A 22,120-nucleotide genomic window follows, 5' to 3' on the forward strand; every position below is an offset into this window, starting at 1 on the left:
CCACGTACCTTCGTTTATTATCACCTTCTAAATGTTTAATGGTATCAGACAAAACTCTGCGTGTCGTGATATAAGACATATTTTCGTTTTGTTTCAACGGACTTAGCATTGAACAATGCTTTGTTTGACCAGCAATATGGCCAGTCACGTGATTTCGATGACATAGCTCCACGAGCTCTATATGCATAATCGCTTCTCATGTTCTTTTTCTACTTACTCATATGACGTTTGAAGGGCATCCGCCATGTGACTCACTGTCACATTGCACCTTTGCTATTTGTCTTCAAGTAAAGTGTTTTAATATTGTAGTTCTACATTTTACTACTAATAGCGGTGAACTTGTCTTTTGCACTCGTGTGACAGTTAAGAACATTAAAATGTTACTTAAAACATTGCATGTGCAGTAAATGTATCTTCATTATTTCCAATATGAAAATGTGTTTTGAACAATTGAAAGGGTTCGACCTGAGTCCCGCAAGGCTTGTGGTCAGTGTTACAGTTTCACAGATCAATGTGACACAAATACAAAGCCAGGATGGGTCAACTTGTAGATTACATTTTAATACATATTCTGTTCTATACAATACCACAGTAATATAAATCTGTATACAATACTAATATTTCTCTATACACAAGGTCATAAATGTACAATAATGTTTATACACACAGAGTATTAACACAAATACGATTACATGTATCTCTTTACAGTCGCTCACGTCATCACAATGGCTCTCTTTCTGTCCGGCAGATGATTGTGACTAAAAAGGAGGAAAAAAAAATCTCTGACTAAAACCCAAATCTGACACTTCAATATTTACATCCCTGAAAAATGTACATGAACACACGAGAACTCTTGACTTCTGTTTGGTTCACTATTTGTGTAAAAGTGGTGAGAGGATGACGGAGAAGATAGCCCAGAGCCCAAGTTGGTTTCCAAGACCTACGTTTGTACAAAGTGTGATGTCTTCTCTACCTATGGAGTGACATAAATCTTAACTTACAGTAACACAGACAATAGAAGAGTTGATTGAGGGCTGGTTTTGTTATTTCATGTCCAGCACATTTGTAAATGTGAGCCCTGAGGAAATAGAGGAACACAGGTACAGTGTATGTATATGTCACGGACACAGTGCTGAACATGGCAGAGGCCAGGCCGTTCTGCCTCAAAGTTCAGTCCAAAACATGAACTTCAAATGGAACAGTATATGATTTTCTTACATGTCAGCAGTTTTCTGCTTTAAACTACATGTACAGGTTGACCTGCTGTGACTACAAAGACATTTCAGACGGACCGTTAACAAAATATTGCCCTTTGATTGCCACTGAAAAGCTGAAGTGATACAGTGGTAGTACAGTGGCCTGTCATATACACATAGTTACACCATAATTACCTAGCCACATAATTTAAGTCTTCCTAAGACCCCCCCCCCGCTTTTAAGTCCCATTGCTTCACTGTTATCTGAAGAATAAATAGAAAACCATCAATTTTGTTCACATTCTTTTTGTTCACATCTTAGGGGGTCAGTGCTTTGCTTACTGCAGAACACGCAAACACAAGACAATCACTCATACTACATCATATCCTCCATGGTTCTTTGCAAAAAGTCATGCCTTATAGGTTAAATCTGCTTAGCTTTAAAAAATAAATACATACATACATAAATAAGCAAGTCCCTTCTTTTTCATGTTCCTTTTTCAAAACCAGTTTGCTGGTAATTTCACAATGTAAACTTCTAAATATTAGCATTTACTGACCATGTTGTTGCACAGACGTGCAAAGTCTCACTCCTACTCTGTAAACATACAACAGACGTTCAGCACCACACGCATAATCCATGAACTCATTTAAGGCATGAAAATAATAGGGAAGGAAAAAAATTTGAACGCTAAAACTGTTCTCATTGAGAATACATGTGCACGTAGATATTACTGTATAGCTGCTTGTGTGCTTTTTTTTAAATGACCAAGCACAGACCAGTGTGCAATGTGTGTGTGAGAGAGAGAAAGAGAGAGAGAATGTGTGTGTGTGAATGTATTGTGGTTCTGTCTGTGCACATGTTTGGAGGAGCATTGTTTTCAACCGATTTCATCCAACACTTATGCTCTATTGCAGAATATTTTCAGGTGTGGCGTCACCATAATGTGATCATACAGTCCGTTTTCAAATTATTGGAACGGGAAGGTTCCTTTGTTTTTGTCGTATGGTTAAGACATTCGGGTTTCAGTTCAAAAGATGAGCTTTTCCTTCTCCATATTCTGGCCTTTCTTTCACTTTGGTGGAAGTTAATCTTGGTCTCATCAGTCCATAAAACTTTTTTTTTCCAAATCCTTTGTGGCTTGTCTCCGTACTTTGCAAAATCCAATCTGTTCTTCCAATTCATTTTGCTTCAGATATTCGGATCTTGTGATATGATCTGTATATTTCTTATCTCGAAGTCAGAAGTGGATGGATTCAAACGAAAGATGCTCTGTCCTGAGTTGTTTAACTGATGTAAATAGATGTAAATATCGTGAAAGAAAAGCTGTTATTCTGAACTCAACTCTCATCTTCATCTTTTCATCTGAAACCCAAATGTCTTCAACTTACAACCAAAACAAAGGAATTGAACTTACTGGAAGGGACAAGTTGTAAGTGATCAACTAGCTTACATTAGGAGCGCAGAAAGGTCGACTCTCATTTAGACCCAGTGACTCCAGGCTCCTCATCAGCCCGAAACCAGAGGTCGTGGGATCTATCCTTTGTAAACGAATAGCTTCACACACATGCAAGGATATGCACACCATCCATCAACAGATGATGGCTTACAATACCTTAAATTCCCCATACTTGACGCATGCGTGCACACTGAAGACTATCCTTATTCTCTCACTGCCTCAGTGAGGCATCGATCAGTACCGTCGCTGGCCTCCACTCGGGGCTTGCGACTCTTCCTCTGGCCTCCCCCTTCTACCCAGGAGTTATGAATGACTGTCCCCCCAATGGGAGCTGGGTCCACCTGGAGAAGGGACACAACTCTTTTCTTGACTCGCGTTTTCAGGGCCCGGCGCAGCTTCTGCCTTGTGAAAGCATAGAGCAGAGGATGGAAGATTGTTGTCCCATAAGCCATCGCCAAGAAGCAAAGACGGATCCGCACCAAACTGTCGCTGGGGCCCATGCAGAGGATCAGAATGTTGACTGCGGACAAGGGAGCCCAGCAGCCCAAGAATGTGGATATAATGATTAGAGACATTTTAAGGACACGACGTTGGCGCTCCCGACGGTCCCTATGTCTACGCACGGCCCGTCTCAAGGCGATGATTGCAGAAACTGAGGCCTGGACCCCCATGGATGAAGCCGGCAGTGGGCAGGTGGCATGGGTCTGCATGGATCCTGATGCGGGAGTTGGAGAAGCAGGGGTGGCAGGTGTGGTGGCGATGGGGGTAGTGGCAGCCGTACTGACAGTAGTTACTGTAGCACCACTGTCAGATATCCCCTGGGGCATGGAGGAGAGTGGTGGTGGGGATGTTGGTGTTGGCGTGGGAGAGGGAATAAGGGGAGGATGAGAGAGATTCTGATTCTGATTGGAGGACACCACCTCTGTTGGCAAGGTAAGGTCCTTCTTCTTCGTCCTTCTGCAGCGTATCCTGCAGGTAGAATCTTTTGTACGGTTATTCCTCATCATGTGGGATCCTATTCGAATGTTGAGCGCCTGTAGGATCCTGGAGTAGGTGAACAGCATTACAACAACAGCAATGAAGAAGCAGGGTACTTGTAGTAACAAGTGGTAATACATAGCCATTCCTGTGTAGTAGCCTTGCCCCCCGATGCATAGCAGGGTTCTGTTCTGCCATAGTGGAGAAAGGTTGTGTGAGGGAGAGGAGGAGTGCGTTGAAGGTAAAACAGAAGGTGCAAGGGAAGGAAAAATTGTTGTGGGTGCAGTAGTGGACTCCAAGTCATTGTTTAGGCCCCTTTGCGCCACATCTTCATTGTCTTCAGCCCTCGAGGAGAAGAAGTCCCCTTCAAGGAAAGGAAGGAAGAAGACAGCCAGAGAGACGGCCCAGACTGCCACCAGGAGCAGTCCAGCACGGCGAGGGTTCAGGAGGCGACTGGCTGGACGGACAGAGATATCGTAGCGGTCCAAGCTGATTACCAGGACGTTAACAGCAGTGGCCACACTGGTGAATGTGACGCAGGCTTCGTGAAAGCAGCACAATGTGGCCAGGCTCCCGACGCCACTTCCATTGGCCGGGAGCAAGATGACAGCCACTGTCAGCGGTAAACACAGCACACACACCAGTATGTCCAGAACGTGGAGGTTGACGGTGACGAGGTTACTGACTGAATCTACCAAGTTGGACTGTGCGCAGTACAGCACGAGTACAGTCAAGTTGCTGCTGAATCCCAGTACCAGCTCTAGGATCAGTACTGTGGTCAAAGACACCTGGAAGCCAAGAGGGTAGGGGGCACTCCAGTCCTCCTCCACCCCACCCCCACCTTGTCCATCCAGGAGGCCTACCTCTGACCGTCGCTAGTCTCCGGGAGGTCACGATAGCCTTCGGTCTCCATTGGTGCCAAGGCACTCGTTTACACATAGCAACAGTGGCTACCACGCCCATTCATCGTCATCAATGAAGATGGGGGATCAGGGTGCTCTTCTGTGAATAAAACAATTGGAGAGGAGAGAAAGAGGTGTTAAATCGTGCCATATTTTTAGTTCAATTCAATTTTGTCAAGTAGTGAGGAGGTGAAAGTTAGTCTGGCGGGTGATTGGAATCACAGAGCACAGTCAAGCTGTTTTTGAGGACCCATCATGACTGAGCAAATACACAAATAGAAGGCTGCAAGATAGGATACCTCAAGATCCGTGATTCCCAACCACTGAACCACGTGAGATGTCATCAGGTGTAGCACAGGAAATTATCCAATTTCATCTCATTGGTTTAATTGGTCTGAAAAATTTCTTCACTACAAATAATGTACCTTTGTTCATCTAGCTATGCCAGCAAGGTATAGGATATGTATATGACCTGGAGAGCAAATACATTTTCTTCACCGAGATGGCAGAAGGTACAAATTAACTGTATCCACCTATTGGCATTAAAAGAACAGAATAATAGAGAAAATAAGACCAGATTTCACACTGTTTGTACATATGTGAGTAAATTGGGACGAGATCATCACGAAAAGGGCTTTCTCTCTTTGATGATCCAATGTTAACATTTCAACAAATGTGTCCATTTTTTGTTTCGTTTTCTCAACTGAAAAGTGATGGCTTTGGAGATGTGAGGATTTCTCCTGATGATAGCAGATATACTTCTTGTAACATTTTTATTTGGTGGTGTAATGTGAAATTTTTCTTACTAAAATATGTGCCTTTGCTCAATAATGGTGACAAAGCACTGCTCTAGAGAGTCTAGATTTGTCTGGGATCATTGAGCAGTAAATAGATTTCCAAAAGACATGCAATTTTGAATCTCATGAAAGCACTTCCAATTGTGTGCTGAATTTAATGTAACCTTCTCCTGAGGCTGAGTAGGCGGATGTTTGATTATGCAGTGTACATTAATTGGGTCAGAAAGCGTGTAAGTGGTCCACAGAATGTAGAACCACAGGAACACTAGCCTACCAACTGGCATCTTTCAGTGGAATACCACACAAAACTCAGCTTGTGATGAGAATGAAAAATGGTTCGATCCCACGATTTGCCAATATAAAACAGTCATTTAAAATTCCATCCGATACCATAAGCAGAATAAAACTGTCACCTTCAACCTGCCCTCGAAGAGGTAGCAGGATCGCTGCGAGACTGTGTAGTGAATGTCAAAATCGCAGACACCCAGCTGAAGGTGGCAGCAGTTAATAGTTCTCACAGGGGGACATAATGAAGACGAATGGATCAGTGACCCACAGACAGTGGCACATAAACAACCCTATCAGAAAAAGACCAGCTCTTCGCATACCTCCCCCTCCTCCACTTCCCTGTAACCCTCACATCCCATCTTGTTCTGCTCCTGCTTCATTTTCCTGGAGGAGACAGTGTTTTGCATAAAGGGTACAGTATTTATGCTGGCTGAATGCTCTTGTAAAGAAAATACAGCGCTTAAGACCACCCTATGCCATAAAGAGACCATCTAGCAATATGAAATCCTGTACTGCGGCCTCTTTAAACTTCACTGTAACATTTTAACAGGGAAGACTGAATTTCTAAGAGAATGCACCTTTTTACACATGAATTTGAGTAGACTCACAGGAGTTCACTGAGAATTTAGAAATTAATCAAGCAAAACATTCAATCACAGACCAAAAACTTTGTTTTATCATGCATCTATTTTTTGTATATGTATTTCCGTTATTTACTATTTAATTTTTATTTAATAATTGTAATACTAATATTTTAGCATTAAAATAGAATTTGGGTTAAAAAATATCCTACATACTCCATATTGTACATACTACAGTACTTCTACAGTACTGTACTAAGGATTCAGGGCTTGGGGTGGGGTGGGGAATCATTATCCCTAACTGCTTCAATACCGCAAATCAGCAAAAACGCATGAACCAAAAATACAAATACCTTTGCTGACTACATCACACAAGGTGTGTTTGGACTAAAAGTACCTTTTGGCCACACCTGACGTGGCACTCCTCTCTAAATGAAGAGTTACGAGTACATTATTGAGCCCTACCTCACTGTCAGCCTTTTCTCTGTCATAATTGCTGTTCTCGCCCTCTTGTGTGCCCTTTTTTCTTTGTTTTATTTCACACCCTTCCCTCCCATTTGTCAAGTGGGAGGGACCTCCTGGCAGAAAGGGGGACTCTGAGTGAAACAGTATTCCATCTCAAACCACTAATGGGTTCCACGGGGTTTGTGGTGTTGCTGGAACATCGATTTAAAGAGCATCATCGATCTAACAAGCTTGTGCAAGGAAGCGCGCAAAAACGCTCCCTATCGTCTTCTTACAAGTACTTGGGATCTAATATGAAGTGCTGCCTACCAACACTTGTGAGTGTTGTGAATTTACTGTGACACAGGTCACAATATTTGCTGTACATGGATGGCTATGCAAGTATCACTTGAGACTCATTCTGTAGACTTTACATTTATCATGTAAACATTTGGTTTACAGGTGATCAGATTTTTTTTTTTTTAATATGATGTAGCCATGCATTTATTTTCTAACCTTCTTATTCTCATAAATATCGCGGGAGTGCTGGAGCCTATCCCAGCTATCTTTGGGCAGGAAGCAGGGTACAGCCTGAACTGAATCCCAGCCAATCGCAGGGCACATATGAAGAGGTCAGACGCAAAAGCAGATATATACATTTTTGTTGTTTCTGTACAGACAGACAGACAGAAACTCTTCATATAAACAGCCAACCATTCACAGTCACATTCACACCTATGGACAATTAAGGTTCTTCAATTAACCTACCATTTATATTTTGGCGATGTGGGAGGAAACTTGGGTCCCCAAAGAAAACCCCGGTCCTCAGAACTGTGAGGCAGACACTCTAATCAGTCGATCACCGTGGCATCCTAATACGATATGCTTTCCCCCAACTATCACGATCAATGTCAATATCATTCATTCTTTTGATGGCTCTGAAATCATGGAAAATAAGGCCCACCCTCACTCACAATATGATGGACCTGCTCCCCTTGAAGACGACCCCTTTACCTGTCAATAAATTATATGTTGACATACGAGGAATTTAACTAGAGGCGCTAACGTAGTTAACTGGATGCCCTGACTTCAACATGGTAGCGCAAGCTGTTTAATTACGTAGCTCCTTAGCTCAGGGGCTAGCACACATAATAAACGGTGAACTTTCCTCTGTGTGTATGTGTTAATTGAGGGCTAATGCACACAGCAGCTCGGAGCAAAGCACTGTTTGGTTCCTTAACCCGCTAGCTCATTAGCACACGCGTTAGCGTACATAATAAACAGTTAATGGTCCCTTAAGTGTCCCTGTTCTGCGAATCTACGCACTGCACACGGAGTGAGCCTGTGGAGTATTGGATGGAGCCGATACGGGCCAAAGAGTACCAGTCCATTGGCTTTCCATGAACCCACTAGTCAGTAATGACACGGTTCTCCAAATCTCCGCCGGCTCACCACATCAATGACAACTGATCCATCCAATCGTCTTATTTATAGAACAATAAATCGATGTAATAATGATCTTGATCAGTCTATTTCAGGTGAAACATGGAGTACCCCCTTGAGTAGTCGCCTGTCAAACACAGGGGAGATTTTGCAAAGGACAGTCATTCACAAACACATTCAGATCGTCACAGAGTGGGAACTGAATCCACACTAACTGCAACAAAGTCAGGGAGATTAATCACTACACCATCAATGACTCCCATTTGAGAATGTTTAACTTTAAATAAGTATTTGAGGCTGCAAAATTTACAGCACTCTTTGACTTGAACAGTCATACAGAAAAAAAGTAAAGCAAAATTATTAATAGTGCGCATTTCATACACAAGATATCGCAACTCACTGGTTTACATTATTAAAAGCATTTAAAAACAAAGAAAGAAAAAGCAGCTTTTACATATTCCCTCTGCATAGCTGTGATAGTTAATATTAAAGTTTTGAAGAAATTGAACCAAGGGGTAGCATATACAAGCTGAACAAAAGGGGTGCAAGAATTGATTCCTGATGGACTCTATCAAAAATAGAAAATTTCTGTGCCTGACCCTTCAAACCAAAAAGTACAGAAAAACCACAGATCCTGACACCAGGAAACAAGCAATCAACCTCTAAGGAGGGAACAAAGTTAGACATGGGACAAGAGCATCATTTCTCTCACTCTGTCATCTGTAAACTGCTAAAACAGCAGCTATCAGTGAATTACTTACACACTAACTGATATGTTGGAACAGGTCATGGTTGCAAATATTTGATAAAATGACACAGTGTACTTGGCAATAAGGTTATGTATGGAATTCTGCAGTTGTATTGAGAATTAGACTGTCATCTAGTTCTCATTAGATGATGTTAGTAGTTACAAGTGGTTGATAGAAAACTGTTGAAATGAGCAGGCCATAGAAGCTTTCAACAAGTGTAATTGATGCCATTCTCTGACTAAGTGCCACAATGACAATGCCAGTTTTGTGATAATGGACACTGCAGTCTGATGAGCTTGGGAAGAAACTCAAAGGGATACACACAAAAGAAAATGTCTGACTTGCTTAGCTTGTTCTTTGAGGGGAAATGTCAAAGCCCTGACTGGAAGTATGATGGCAATCTAACGCGGGAAACATCACAACGTTCTTCTTTCAGAGGCACTACAGACAGGAAAAATTGAAATTATTTTTGCATCATTTACTATGATTTTTGGGGGGATTTCAGTTTGAATTAAATTTCTAGCGAGAAGCCAACTTTCTTGATTAGTGCAATATGATGACGAGCCCAACACATTGCTTTTATTGTTATACAGTGTTATGTTTTTTTCAGGTCATGGTGGGCTGGCTAGTGGTTAGCATTTCTGCCACAATCTTGTGGTCGGGTGAGTTTTCTCCGGGTGCTATAGCTTCACCACACGTTCCAAAAACAAGCAAAACACTGATTTTCCCAAGCCACTCCATTATACGAGGGTGAATGACTGTTTGTTTCTATCCTTGCACTGCGATTGTCTGGTCACCAATCCTGGGTGCACCCTACCTCTTGCCTCAACTCAGGTGGGATAGGCTTCAGCTCACACTTAGCTCTTCAAGTATGGCCAACATGACAATACAGTAGAAATGTAATACCCAAAACCAGACACAGGATTTTTCCCCAAAAAGTGTATTTAATATTACAGTAAGCCACAGTATGCTCACATACAGTTGGAACATTTAAGCACCACAGTGTGCTTAAATGGTTTGTGAATTAGCATAGAGCGGAATGAAATGGACTTGGTTCAAAACAAATTTAAGCCCCTGTAGGTTTATGTACAAGTTAAGTACTTGTACTTTTACATACCACTAGAGGGAGACCGCACACCACTTGTGTGACCACACTTTGACACTCACTGATATAGAGAATACTGTATGCCATACGAGATGTCTAGCATAATGAGATATTTGAGTCACTGTTCTTTAAAAGAATAAATGCTGACTCAAGTTGATTTTACAGTTCCCTGAAGGGAAAGAATGCTGTCTGGTCACCTTGTTACATCTAATTTGCCGACTGCGAGTCTCAACAATGAATATTCTGTCGAGCTTCCTGGGCCCTACTGACAGAATCATTAATGGTGTCAGCTTGTTAATGGCTGTCATGGCCTACCGCATGCTGTCCTTGTGCAAACCTCCATGCAGCATGTACAAGTGTGCCAGAATCCAATCACATAGATACGGTGTTTTTTTTTTTTTTTTGTATGTGTGTGACTTGGGACCCGTTTCTTGCCAGAGACATAATTGCTTCTGCACAACGAAAGACAAAATGTATCTGTTTTTGTTCCTGGCACAAAAACAAAGTAAAGAGCTGTTCATGTTGACAACTGCGGATTGGATTTGATCAATCATTCATGTTGTGAAGCCAGACAAAATGGATTGCAACCTGGAGAGGTGCTATTGATTCATCGATCCACCCATTTTCTGTAGTGCTTATCCTCACTAGGGTCAGCTGTCTTAGGGTGCGAGGCGGCGTACACCCTGAACTGGTCGCCAGCCAATCACAGGGCACATAGAAACAAGCAACCATTCACTCTGACATTCACTTGTTTTTCTTTTCCTTTCAGTTTGTCCTGATTAGGGGTCGCCACAGCGTGTCGTCTTTTTCCAGCTCAGCCTATCTCGTGCATCTTCGTCTCTAACACCCACAGTCTTCATGTCCTCCCTCACAACATCCATCATCCTTTTTTGTGGTCTTCTTCTTGCTCTTTTGCCTGGCAGCTCCATCCTCAGCACTCTTCTCCAAATATACTCACTCTCTTGCCTCTGAACATGTCCAAACCATATAAGTCTGCTCTCTTGGACCTTGTCTCCAAAACATCCAACTTTGGCTGTCCCTCTAATTAACTCATTTCTAATCCTATCCAACCTGCTTACTCCGAGCGAGAACCTCAGCATCTTCATTTCTGCTTCCTGTTTTTTCTTCAGTGCCACCGTCTTTAATCCGTACATCATGGCCGGCCTCACCACTGTTTTATAGACTTTGCCCTTCATCCTAGCGGATACTCTTCTGTCACATAGAACACAGACACATTCCGCCAACTGTTCCACCCTGCTTGGACCCGTTTCTTCACTTCCTTGCTCTGTATTGTTGCCCCCAAGTATTTGAAGTCGTCTACCCTTGCTTCACTCTTCCCCCACCGCCCCTCTCATTCATGTACATATACTCTGTTTCACTTCGGCTAATCTTCATTCCTCTCCTATCCAGTGCGTCCCTCCATCTTCCTAATTGTTCCTCGACCTGCTCCCTGCTTTCACTGCAGATCACAATGTCTGCGAACATCATGGTCCAAGGGGAATCCAGTGTAACCTCATCTGTTAGCCTATCCATTACTACCACTAACAGGAAGGAGCTCAGAGCGGATCTCTGATGCAGACCCACCTCCACCTTAAATCCACTTTGACATTCACACATACAGGAATTTAGATTCATTAATCGACCTATCATGCACGGTTTTAGAACGAGGTAGGAAACCGGAGTATCTGGAGAAAACTCATGCAGGTAAGGGGAAAACATGCAAACCCTACACAGGTGAGACTGGGTTTGAGCCCCAGCGCTCAGAACTGTGAGGCAAAACGCTTACCAGTCGCTCCACTGTGCTAGCGCAATAGATTCAGTCCCAACTGTTTGTCTGTCCAATGAAAGAAAACCCATAAAAGCTATGGAAAGTTGAGCTACATCCACAGAGCTCTACATGATGACAGCAGCATTCATCAGGAATTTAGAACATTGAGACATTGAGAGAGAGCTCATGTTCATTCATTTTCTATACTTAGCTGGTACCTATCCCCGCTGATTTCGGCGCGAGAAGCGGTGTTCACCCTGGACTGGTCAACAGGCAATAACAGGGCACATATAGACAAACAGCCGTTCATATCCACACATAAGGATAAATTAGGGTCTTGAATGAACCTAAGAGGAAGTCACAGTAAACCCCACACAGGAAGGCCAGTCCCCGGAATTGAACACTTAATGTGTCATCAACTGTGAGAATATGCTAACCACTTCTCACTGCGCTGCAGGGAGAGTACATTAGAGAATTTATATTTTTCATTACTTAAGGTCCTTCTATGTGGATTTCATCGTGCTGTTTTGAATGTGTATACATAAATGCAGTGAACGTTAGGGCAGCTGAAGAGAGGACAGACACTCGTGCAATTCTTCAAAGTGCTTCTCAGTTTTGGTCCTGGGGGACCTGAGCCTGCATGTTAGATGTTTCTGACTAGGGTCTTGTCTAGGGACCTAATTATTCAATCATGAACGTAGGAGTAAGAACCGTGATGAAAGGTCAAAATTAAAACGGATTCATCAACGCAATCATCGTGTGGTTGCTATTTAGATGATCATCAACACATCCACAACTTTGGTCTGATGTTTTGTTGGCTTTTTATCAGTGTTTGCATCTTATTTCTGAGGGGAAATTGCTTTTTCCCCCCTACATAATAAGAGGGTGCAATCAACTGCAGACTGCTTATTTTTTTTAAATTCATTCATCACAAACAATCTCATTTTTCTGGACAGAAGCAAAGGGAAGTAAATTTATTTATGTAGTGCATTTCAGACACAAGGTAACTCCGTGTGCTTTAGATGATCAACTGTATTTAAAAAAAACAAGCTTATAAACATTTAAAATAAAGAGAAAAATCATGCTATCATGGACGCATCCAGTGTTCAAATTTTTACAAAGGCTCAATAGCAGCTACTTTTAAAGCTTGAGGAAACTCACCTGAGTGAAGTGAGCAATTAATTATTTGTTGCAAATCATCTTTCACAGATTATAGTTTGAAAAGTCAGATGGCAAGACAGCTCGTTGATGGTTTCTCCTACTCAACGTTTTTCTCTGGCGTTTTCTCTATCAAATTATAACACTTAATAATTTTTCCTGGGTGGCTTCAGTTTTATCATCATTTCATCATTTTGCTGATTTGTCCTAATATTTAACCTGATGGATTGTATATTTTTTTCAGTAAAATAAGCAAATGAATAGTGTTTATCTGCTGCGTAGAATTCTGTAGCTATCTGATTATAGGGATTTGCGAGCTTGTCAACCACAACAAGCAGAGCACAATTATTAGTGGGGTTCTTACAGATGAACACCGTGCATTCTGTAGAACAATTGTTTTGTTGCTGCTGTGCTAATGTTTATCATGTCTGCCTCACACTTCTGACAGTTCGGGTTAGAATCTTGGCTCAGGGCATCCTGCGTGGTGCGATTATGGTTGCAATCCCCGTGCTTGCATTCATTTTGTAATGGGCACTCTAACGTCCTCCGACATTGCAAAAACGTGTGTGGTAAGTTCAATTAAAGATGCGAACGTGAGTGTCAATGTTTTTATTTTTCTACATGTGCCTTGTAATTGGCTAGCGACCAGTTCAGGGTTGTACCCCAATGTTAGCTGGGATAGGCTTCAGATCACCCACGATCCTAATTTGGAAAAGTGATAAAGAAATTGCAATGTATCGATGGGCTTATTGTGTAAAACAAAGGTTCTGAACAGTAACATGAACTGTAGATGGTATAGTGGTTCTAAAGGGACCACACCAGTTAAAGAAGAAAATTTAGTCGGCAAGCAACAAAGCACTGCAAAAGCAACAAAAAAATAACACCAGTAACAGTACTAAATGTGGCCAAGCAGAAGCTACATTATCTGAGCCCCATATCCTCACAAGCGTGGCGGGTGTGTTGGAGTTTATCCAAACTATCTTCGGGCAGGAGGCAGGATACACCTTGAACAGGTTCTCAGACAATCAGAGGGCACATCAAAACAATCATTCGCACTCACAATCACACCTAAGGGCATTTTAGAGTCTTTAATGAATGCATGTTTTGGGGATGTGGAATGAAAACAAGAGTGCCTGGAGAAAACATAAACTCCACCTAGGAGGGGCCGGGATTTGAACACTTGTCATGGTGGCGCAGATAGAAACTCCCGTCTCTTAACACTTCAGTCCAGCTTTTAGTGGGTGTTTTTGTGTCATGATAGTTGGAGATGATGTCCAGTTTACGTGGAAGATTGATCAAAAACGTAGTTTCTGTGGCAGCATGGTGGCACGACTGGTTAGAGTGTTAGTTTCACAGTTCTGAGGACTGGGGTTCAAATCTTGGCCCCTCCTTGGTGGAGTTTGCATGTTCTCCCCGTGCCTGCATGGGTTTTCTCTAGGCACTCTGGTTTCTTCCCATATTCTCAAAATATGCATTCATGAGAGACTCTAAATTGCCCGTAGGTGTGATTGTTTGTGCGACTGTTGTCTGTCTCAATGTGTCCTGCGATTGGCTGGCAACCAGTTCTGGGTATACCCGATGATAGCTGGGATTGGCTCCACCACTCGCATGACCCTCGTGAGGGATAAGCGGCTCAAAAAATGGATGGATGGGTGTAGTTTCTTTCAGTCTGTCGAAAAAGTGACACAGCAGCCAAGTTAATCATTTCACAATGGCAGAAATGAGATCTACTGAGGTCCATTCTTTTGTCCCTGAGAATTTGTTACCTTTGTCAGTTCTATTGCTGACATAGCAGCTTTCCCCATTGTACTTGTCTTTAGGGTAAGCAAAACACAACAGAACAAGCTTTAGAAATACCCATTATAAATTCTTAGGCTGCGTTGTGCGCTCAAGTCTCAAGAGTCACCCAGTCTCCCAGGAAGTAATTAACTCAAAGAATTGGTGGAAATCCAGTCCATATTTTTCACAAAAATCTTTTTTAACACATCAGAATGCATGAGGCAAATTTGGAACATGTGTAGTAGAATACATTGTGGCGACAACTACATTATTGATCAAAAACAGATCCATTTCAGATGAAAAGTGGACTTCGAGTCTTGTGTACCTTCTTGCAACACTAGACAAAGTTTTAAAGTCATACTATCCTTCATGGTGCTTGCGTGGTGAGGTCTCAACCCGCTGCTTTTCAGGACAGATTTTGAACCTGAAGTACACATTCAAATCTTGAAAAATACTCAGTATTGTATATGAAAACATTGTTCGGCCCAGTGATGGGGATAATTGTCACATCGCCAGCATGCCTACCGACAACGCGCTCACCAAATGGGAGGCATTGTTGTGGTGTAATTCCGTTTACTGAGCCTCGAGAAACTTGACAACTGTTCCGTCTATTATGGATTTTTTTCATTATTAAACTGGAAAATGTCACCACAAAATACCGAGGCGAGGAGGAAGCTTTGATTCTGTGCGATATCACAAGGTGACATTTGGGCAAGATGGGAAAGGGAGGCGCCAACTAAAGAAAAGAAAGGAAGCCAACAGGATGATAGCGCTTGCGGCAGGCAGACTCACAGCGATCTTAGGGATTCCCGATGTCCGCAGTGAGACAATCGATCAAGGCCTTCATTATCTGACTCAATTCTTCCCGCAGCGCAAACGGCACACAGCCAGCAGGTGGGTAGCAGCATCCCTGGCAGGCCCCAAAAGCAGTGATTGCTCCTGCTACAATGCGGTGACGATTCTGCCTTCAGTATCCTACCAGATCCAACAGATACCATACAGTGGGTACGGAAAATATTCAGACCCCAATGTACACATAGCACCTCATATTAACAGAGAAAAAAACTGAATTGTTGACATTTTTGCAGATTTATGATATTAAAAAAAAAAACACTAAAATACCAAAGAGCTATAGTATCCAGAACCTTAACTTAGTATTTAGTAGAAGGAATGAATCCAACCAAGAGTGTTTGTGGGAATGATGCAACAAGTTATTCACACTTGATTTGGGGATCCTCTGCATTTCTGTCAGCTTGGATGGTGAACGACCATTTTCAGGTCTTTCCAGAGGTGCTCAATTGGGTCTAGATCACGAGTTTAAGTCAGTCCAACCTTAAATAGCCTGGGGCGATTTAAGAACAGTCATGGAGTTGTTCTGAAGTTATATTTTTGTGCCAGGAACAAAAACAGATACAGTTTGTCATTATTTCAGCTGTGTGCTTGGAGTCATTGTCTTGTTGGAAGGTAAGTCTGAAGTCCTGAACACGCTGGAGTACTTTTTGGGCCAAATCCCCGTATTTGGCCTCATTCATCTTTCCTTCAATTGCATACTGTTGTCCTGTCCCTGCAGCTGAAAAACACACCACAGCACGATGCTACCACCACCAACCTTCACTGTATTGCACAGGTGATGGGCAAGTTGTTGGTTCCTCCACATAAATTGCTTAGAATTGAGTCCAAAAAGTTCTATCTTGGTCTCATCAGACCAGAGAATTTTACTTCTCACCATCTTGGAGTTCTTCAGGTGTTCAGGGGCTTCCGTCGGGCCACTCTGCCATAAAGCCCGGACTGGTTGAGGGCTGCCTAATGGTTGACTTTGTAGAACTTTCTCCCATCTCCAGACAGTATCTCTGGACGTCAGCCTCAGTGACCTTTACATTTTTCTGTACCTCGGTCACTAAGGCTTTTCTCCCCCGACTGCTCAGTTTGCCTGGTTGGCCAGCTCTAAGAAGGATTCTAGTTCTCATGATTCTCATTTTCTCTGACACGCATTGAGCTTTAAGGTTCTTTTCTTTCTTTCTTTCTCTCTCTTCTTTTGACGGGTGTGTGGCTTTCCTCATCAAGTCCAATCAGTATAATCAAACATAGCTGGACTCTAATGAAGGTGTAGAAACATCTCGAAGATGATCAGAAAAATTGGAGAGCACCCGAATTAAATATGTCACAGCAAAGGGTCTGAATATGTATTGCTGCATGATATTTCAGTTTTTCTTTTTCTATTAAAATTCCAACAATTGCGGTTTTTTTTGTGGGTGGGGGGGGGCTGTCAGCATGGGGTGGTGTGTGTACTTGAATGATGAAAAAATGGACAAATGATTTTAGCAAATGGCTAAGATGTGACAAAGATCAACTTTAAGGGAGTCTGAATCCTTTCAGGACCCACTGTATTTTTATGCTACTACACAGAATAGTTCATCAACGCAGTGCTTGTAACCTTGGAACATTGTCAGGGCCATCGTTAAACAAGGACCCCTTGCATGTTCGAAAAAAAAAAACACCAACACCTGCTGTATATGCTGGGGCACTGGGCTGCTAAAATATCTTGTGGCTATTTGTCCATGTTATTACATTAGAATAGGGTGGGGGGGAGAGAAGAAAACGCGAGCAGCGTTGTTTTCCTGCTATGTAGCCTACTGAAGTGGTAGTCCCCCCCCCCCCCCATAAAAACAATGTTGACTCTGAACCTCTGCAACAACACCCTCACTGTGTCAAGTTTTGAAATCATCCTCCTCTTGCCGCTACCCAGCCACACCACACCCACAGGCGCACACACGGCCCCCTGCAGAGTCTCCCCGCTAGCATGCTCGCTGCGGATGTGGCACAAGACAGATCGCTGTACGAGGTGTATGACATGCTGTGTGCTTAAGAAACTGCTGAATCTCTGCCGCACGTACGAGGAATTGGCAGGGGGAGGGAGCAGGAGTTCAGATAAAAATTGGAGATGAGGTACATTGAAGGCATGACGGATGGAGGACCCTGAGAGGTCTGCAGATGGCTACTGAGTCGTGTGATCACTGGAGGGGAATGTTTGCTCCCTGTTTACCACCTCCATCTCTCTTCCTTTGGTAAAGTCCCAGTTGGGCCAGCTTGCCCCCCAATTCCTTAATTTACACTCTCAGTCTTACACTTACACATGCCTGCTTCTCTGCTTGTTGCATGCCACCATGTTTCCAACTACATTGGTGGGGAAGTCTTCAGTGTACTGCTCTCATGATATTATTAGGGGACCGGATACAGATACAAATGTGTTCTTTGCCCATACAGTGAAGATAATAAATATTTAAACACCCTAAAATATTCCAAGTTCTCCCACTTGGAAATCATGGAAGGGTCTGAAATTTTCAGCATAGGTGCATGTCCACTGTGAGAGAGATGATCTGAAAAGAAAAATTCAGAAATCAGAATGTATGATTTTTTAACGATTTATTTGTTTGTATTTAGTTGTTTTGTTTTTGTTTATTTGTGTGATACAGCTGCAAATAAGTATATCAACACCCAAGAAAACCAATGCTAACATTTGGTACGGTAGCCTTTGTTTGCAATTACAGAGGTCAAACATTTCCTGTAGTTGTTCACCAGGTTTGCACACACTGCAGGAAGGATTTTGGCCCACTCCTCCACACATATCTTCTCTAGATCAGACATGTTTCTGGGCTGTCGCTAAACTCCCTCCAAAGATTTTCTATTAGGTTTAGGTCTGGAGACTGGCTAGGCCACGCCAGAACATTAATGTGCTTCTTCCAGAGTCACTCCTTGGTTTTCCCGGCTGTGTGCTTTGTGTCATTGTCATGTTGAAAGACCCAGCCACGACCCATCTTCAATGCTCTGACTGAGTGAAAGAGGTTCTTCCTCAAAATCTCACAACACATGGCCGCGGTCATCCTCTCCTTAATACAGTGCAGTCGTCCTGTCCCATGTGCAGAAAAACACCCCCAAAGCATGATGCTACCACCCCCATGCTTCATAGTAGGGATGTGGTTCTTGGGATGGAACTCATCATTCATCTTCCTCTAAACACAGTTAGTGGAATTATGACCAAAAAGTTCCATTTTGGTCTTATCTGACCACAAAACTTTCTCCCATGACTCCTCTGTATCATCCAAATGGTCATTGGCAAAATTAAGACGGGCCTTGACACGCTCTGTTTTAAGCAGGGGAACCTTCCGTGCCATGCATGATTTCAGACCATGACGTCTTAGTGTATTACCAACAGTCACCTCGGTAACGGTAGTCCCATATCTTTTCAGGTCATTGACCAAGTCCTGTCGTGTAGTCCTGGGCTGATTCCTCACCTTACCAAGGTTCATTGAGACCCCACAAGGTGATATCTTGCATGGGACTCCACTCTGATTGAGATTGATCGTCATGTTTAGCTTCTTCCATTTTCTGATTGCTCCAACAGTGGACAGTTATTCACCAAGCTGCTTGGCAATTTCTCCGTAGCCTTTTCCAGCCATGTGGAGTTGTACAATTTTCTCTGGTGTCTTTGGACAGCTCTTTGGTCGTGGCCATGTTACAAGTTTGAGTCTTACTGATTGTATGGGGTGGACAGGTGTCTTTATGCAGATCTCCACCTCACACAGGTGAGTCTGATTCAGGATAATACATGGAGTGAAAGTGGACATTTAAAGACAGACTAACAGGTCTTTGAGGGTCAGAATTCTAGATGATAGACAGGTGTTCAAATACTTGTTCGCAGCTGTATCACACAAATCGCTAAAAAAATCATATATTGTGATTTCTGGATTTTTCTCTTTAGATATTTCTCTCACAGTGGACATGCACCTACGATGAAAATTTCAGAGCCCTCCATGATTTCTAAGTGGGAGAACTTGCAATATAGCTGGGTGTTCAAATACTTATTTTCTTCACTGTATATGTGACAAGAGAAGAAATAGTTGAAAAAGGATCTCAAATGAAAGTTTTTAAATGTGATTTACCATAATACTTTGTGAAATCACTAATCTCAAAAATTAAAGCAGAAGAAACAACTTCTGAATTTGTGCCAAAAGTGCCCCATTGTTTCAAAAGGTTGATGGAAATGGGAATGTGGTTAAAAGGCAATGATGTTGCAAAAAGACTGTATTTGGAAAATACTTCCTGCCGTCCAGGGAACCAAGTTTTATGCAACACCAACAATGGGTAAGAAATGTTTGTTTTTGTATTCGGTTGTTATGTAACAATTCACTTTTAGAGTTTAAAAAGTCTTGAGGCAAAAGGTAGCTGAACCAAGTGCAACAAACCAAGGAGGGAAGGTGCTGGGAGTCTTAAGTGTATTTACAAAAACAAAATAAGACAAACGAAATTCACACTGCCATGACTCGGCTCTCTTCAGGTACGTGAGGATTTTTGGTCATAAATATTGAATGCTTTCAATATTTAAGATTGCTGGCCCCGACCTATTTCAGACCCTATAATCAGTACAAATCCACTCTTAACATATACAGTATCAGACCTAAAGATAATTTTATAGGATAATCTTTTAAGATTTACAAAAGAATCTGCTGTTTGATGTCTTTATTCAGGAGGGGGCAAAATCGGGACAAAAGCAGCCTTCTTGTCTTTATGTGTGTACTGCGTCTCTGTCTTACTCATTGAGCTCAGCTTTTTTTTTTTTTTTTTTGCATTAAATCTGCCATTTTAAAATAGCAGAGTACAGCAAAGATGACGACAATAGTAACACGGATTATGACTGACAGCTTGTTATATGCCAGTAGAAGATGGAAAAATGTGTCAATTAAGACTCAGTGCATTTCACCCAAAGAAAGATGGGGATATCCTGCCACGTTATAGCCTCAAACCTTGACTGGCTGCTGTCTGAATATAAATAAAGCAATAGAGAGATTGTTAATTATCAGCAAATAATCCATACAGCGAGCTGTGTGTAACTAAAATATCTTGGTCGCAATACAGCCAGTCCACAGGGTATGAGGCATCATTACCACTAGACAGCTTGTTTGATGGATTTCATTTTGCTCCGCCATTCATTAGCGGCATCCCTACGTATAGTATATGCAGTGATGACATCCCAAGCCTGCAATTTTGTCATTACATGTGCCACCCATCAATAAGTGCCAATCAAAGCTGCTGTGCAATCACACTTCTTTAAAGCTGAAGCAAATGAAGATAAAGTGACAAAGATGCCGAAATCAGTCAGCGCGAGCATCCAGAGCCAATGATTGGCCATGATGATGATAACAGACAATAAGACCATGATCAAGAGGAAGCGTGCATTATACATCTATCATGCTGGCAACAACGCCCACATTCCTTCTGCTCACTGAAGGAATAGATTGCGACGTGGCCCCATCAGTGTTTCATTATGCCACCATTTTACACGTGGACACGTATGCACCGGGATGGCACAATGAAACTCTGTTTAGCTGTCGTTGTGAATAAATAGAGGAGTCTTGGTGTGAGGTCATCAGTCACTCTGGCGCTCCTCTTCAGCTATTGGTGTGATAACAAGCCACTACACTGCTCTTTTCTCTAAGCCACAACAAACTCATGTGCACAGGATGACTAGTGTAAAAGTCATACTTGGCCAGGTGGCCATGTGTGAACATTTCCATTACTGCTCTTGTACCTGTTATGCATACTGTAGTGGATATAAAAAGACTACACACACCTGCTCTAATGTCAAGTTTTTCTTGCTAAAACTAAATTATTACAAATTAATTTCCATTAAACAGTCCCCGATATAACGGATATTGGATAAAAAACGGATGACTGGGACTAAACAATGTCTCAAAAATAGTTTCGATTAATTCCTTAAAATGGCATTGACAAAGTCTGGCAATTACAGATTCGGCCGCTGTTGTTTACTGGTGACAACGGGATTGATGTATTTCCGGGTCACAGAAGACTCGATCTAATTCCAAACGACGAGGCTACTTGGCAGCCATGTCGAATGTGGGGCATTAACGTGGCGCCCATGTCATGATAGTTGTATCTATGTTCATTCTACATTGACTTGCATTGCAGAGAGAGAGAGAGAGAGAGAGAGAGAGAGAGAGAGAGGAGAGAGAGAGAGAGAGAGAGAGAGAGAGAGAGAGAGAGAGAACACGGCATAGCAATTCTGAGGAATGCAAAACACAAATCTCTGGATTATGGAAAATGCTATTTTTGATACAAGTAGCATTTTTGTCAAGGTGTTCATCCATGGCAAGAAATTTGGAACTAGGTAGCACACAAATACCTCGTGGCTCATGAAAGCAACTCATCTATGATGAGTACTGTATGTCAAAATGTATGTCACCGTGACCAAGTGCACTGGTGTGGTTTAGATGAAGTGAAAAACTTTCAATTTTCAAGATTTTTGATCTACAATGATGTACTGTCCAGTAATAGGGTGCATATGGCCTAAAAAAAGTGCTTTCAATAAAACAGACAATCAGCTATAGTGTAAGACACCCCCCCATATTAATCTGTTCTATCGAAGTTCCACTGTACTTTTTATACCAATGTAACCCA

The 22,120-nt window shown here is 42.3% G+C and overlaps 1 protein-coding gene across 1 annotated transcript in view; it reads right to left on the reverse strand.

Annotated features, from left to right (window-relative positions):
- Positions 1-715: 715 nt before the first annotated feature.
- LOC133507116 (G-protein coupled receptor 22) overlaps positions 716-22,120 on the reverse strand; it is a 31,166-nt gene continuing 9,761 nt past the window's right edge. The window contains 2 exon segments of the mRNA XM_061831829.1: positions 716-4,498; positions 4,501-4,635. Coding sequence (XP_061687813.1) covers positions 2,859-4,498; positions 4,501-4,546 — 1,686 coding nt within the window. The 5' untranslated portion in view covers positions 4,547-4,635 and the 3' untranslated portion in view covers positions 716-2,858.

This window comes from Syngnathoides biaculeatus, chromosome 10 (assembly GCF_019802595.1).
Source record: "Syngnathoides biaculeatus isolate LvHL_M chromosome 10, ASM1980259v1, whole genome shotgun sequence".
NCBI lineage: Eukaryota > Metazoa > Chordata > Actinopteri > Syngnathiformes > Syngnathidae > Syngnathoides > Syngnathoides biaculeatus.